Here is a 1,651-nt window from a genome sequence, read left to right on the forward strand (position 1 = left end):
TATCCCTCACGACACGGTAGGCATCAGTAAGTTGTGTGATAACACGCTCCCCTTCGACCCGGCAAACAGCGACCTGTCGACGAAGCTCAGCAAGTACAAGCCTACTAGCCTAGTACAAGCGTGCACGCGTAACACGCAGGTGGACCGTAGACTCGACTTTAGCTAGCACCGCTAGCCTAGCAGCTGACGTTTGCCGACCGTCGTTTGGGGTCATCCAACAATGACACCCCTTGAGGCAGAGGCAACACGCCACTTAGCCTCAGCCATCCTTGAATTCACTAACCTAGTTAACTCCGGCGACTTCCACGTATCAACTACGCGGATGGAATCTGCCATCCGGGATGGCCCATCCCCAGACCGCTCCACTCCAGCGCGCCTTCAGAAGTTTGAAAGGCGGCCAGACCGACAAGCTGAGAGAAGTGACCGCAGCTGTCTACGTACAGAACTTTCTCCGGTTGATGAGAGAGCAAGATTACGCAGACAGGCTGGGCTAGGCAATATATCATAGAACTTGACCTCCACCAACATAGATGTAATTTCCACGGGCATGAAATCTCCAAGAGTTCCTGCTCATCCTGCTCGTCCAGTGGACATCCGATTGGGACGCCGATAATCGAGGTCCCCGGCCACTGTTTAGCGACGAGGGTACCAAGGATGTAATGAGTGCTCTCGAAGTGCAGTCCAGAAGAGTGTTGTAGATGCTGAAATGTACATCTACGTAGGAGAGCAAATGTTACTTCGAATAGGATGAAACAAATAGCTCGAACCGGATGACGATGGACCAGGTGACCTGGTCCATTATGGACCTCATCTGTTGGGGACCACAAGCATATGTGGCAGCCCTTCTTAGCGCTCTTCACGCAGTTGACAAAGTCCGAGCGGTCTTCAGCTCGGAGTATACACTCAACACTACCGTTGTCCCTTCGCATAGTGCCCTATTGTACAACTTAACAAAGCATAAACTGGAAACAGTATTCGAATACCTCACGAAGTTCACTCTCATCACAGCAACACTGTTCATTATCATAAGTAGTATTAGAAAGTGTCTGGGAGGTCGAAACTCGCCGGAGGCTGCGCCTCTCCTGAAATAAATAAATGACGATCTTTTCATGAGCCCATTAGGGCCCACCGGAAGGCTTGGATCCGCCGTCTTCAGGTGTGTCAGCAGTCTTCGGTTTCGCACCTGGTATACTGAGTCCCCCAGCGAAGTCATACCAGACCAATCCCACCTCCCCCTTCATTGGAGTCTCCTTCCTTCTTGTCCACTGGAGCAGCCGTCTGGTCCGCAAAGGTGAGTATCTGAAATCTAGTGAACGACAACTCCTGAGTGAAACGATGATGCAACACCTCCTCAGCCTCTTCAGGGAATATGTCGTCAAGCATAAGGAAACCAGACGTGCGACTGCCATCCGATAACACAGGCAAATAACGAACCTAAACCCACAAAAACCATTAACCATGCAATGCTCCGCCTACACCACTGGTGATACCTTCTGTTGCTCCTTCCTAGCACCTCTAGGTGGCATCATCTCTCCTGCTTGATAGAATCGAATGCTCGACTCTTGCGCTGGCACCACTCTAGAGGGGTTATACCTGACCAGAGAACCTCCTTTCATACAACGGCCGCAACGCCCTCGCCTTACAGTGTCTG

At 51.3% G+C, this 1,651-nt stretch overlaps 1 protein-coding gene across 1 annotated transcript; it reads right to left on the bottom strand.

Annotated features, from left to right (window-relative positions):
* Positions 1-1,035: 1,035 nt before the first annotated feature.
* On the bottom strand, positions 1,036-1,529 carry Pmar_PMAR029386 (hypothetical protein; the record flags this gene model as incomplete). The annotated part of the gene is made up of 5 exons (XM_002774259.1): positions 1,036-1,082; positions 1,130-1,183; positions 1,230-1,299; positions 1,348-1,434; positions 1,491-1,529. The coding sequence occupies 5 exons, from the start codon at positions 1,527-1,529 to the stop codon at positions 1,036-1,038; spliced, it is 297 nt and encodes a 98-aa protein (XP_002774305.1).
* Positions 1,530-1,651: the final 122 nt, after the last annotated feature.

This window comes from Perkinsus marinus, assembly GCF_000006405.1.
Source record: "Perkinsus marinus ATCC 50983 genomic scaffold scf_1104296958558, whole genome shotgun sequence".
Lineage (NCBI taxonomy): Eukaryota > Perkinsozoa > Perkinsida > Perkinsidae > Perkinsus > Perkinsus marinus.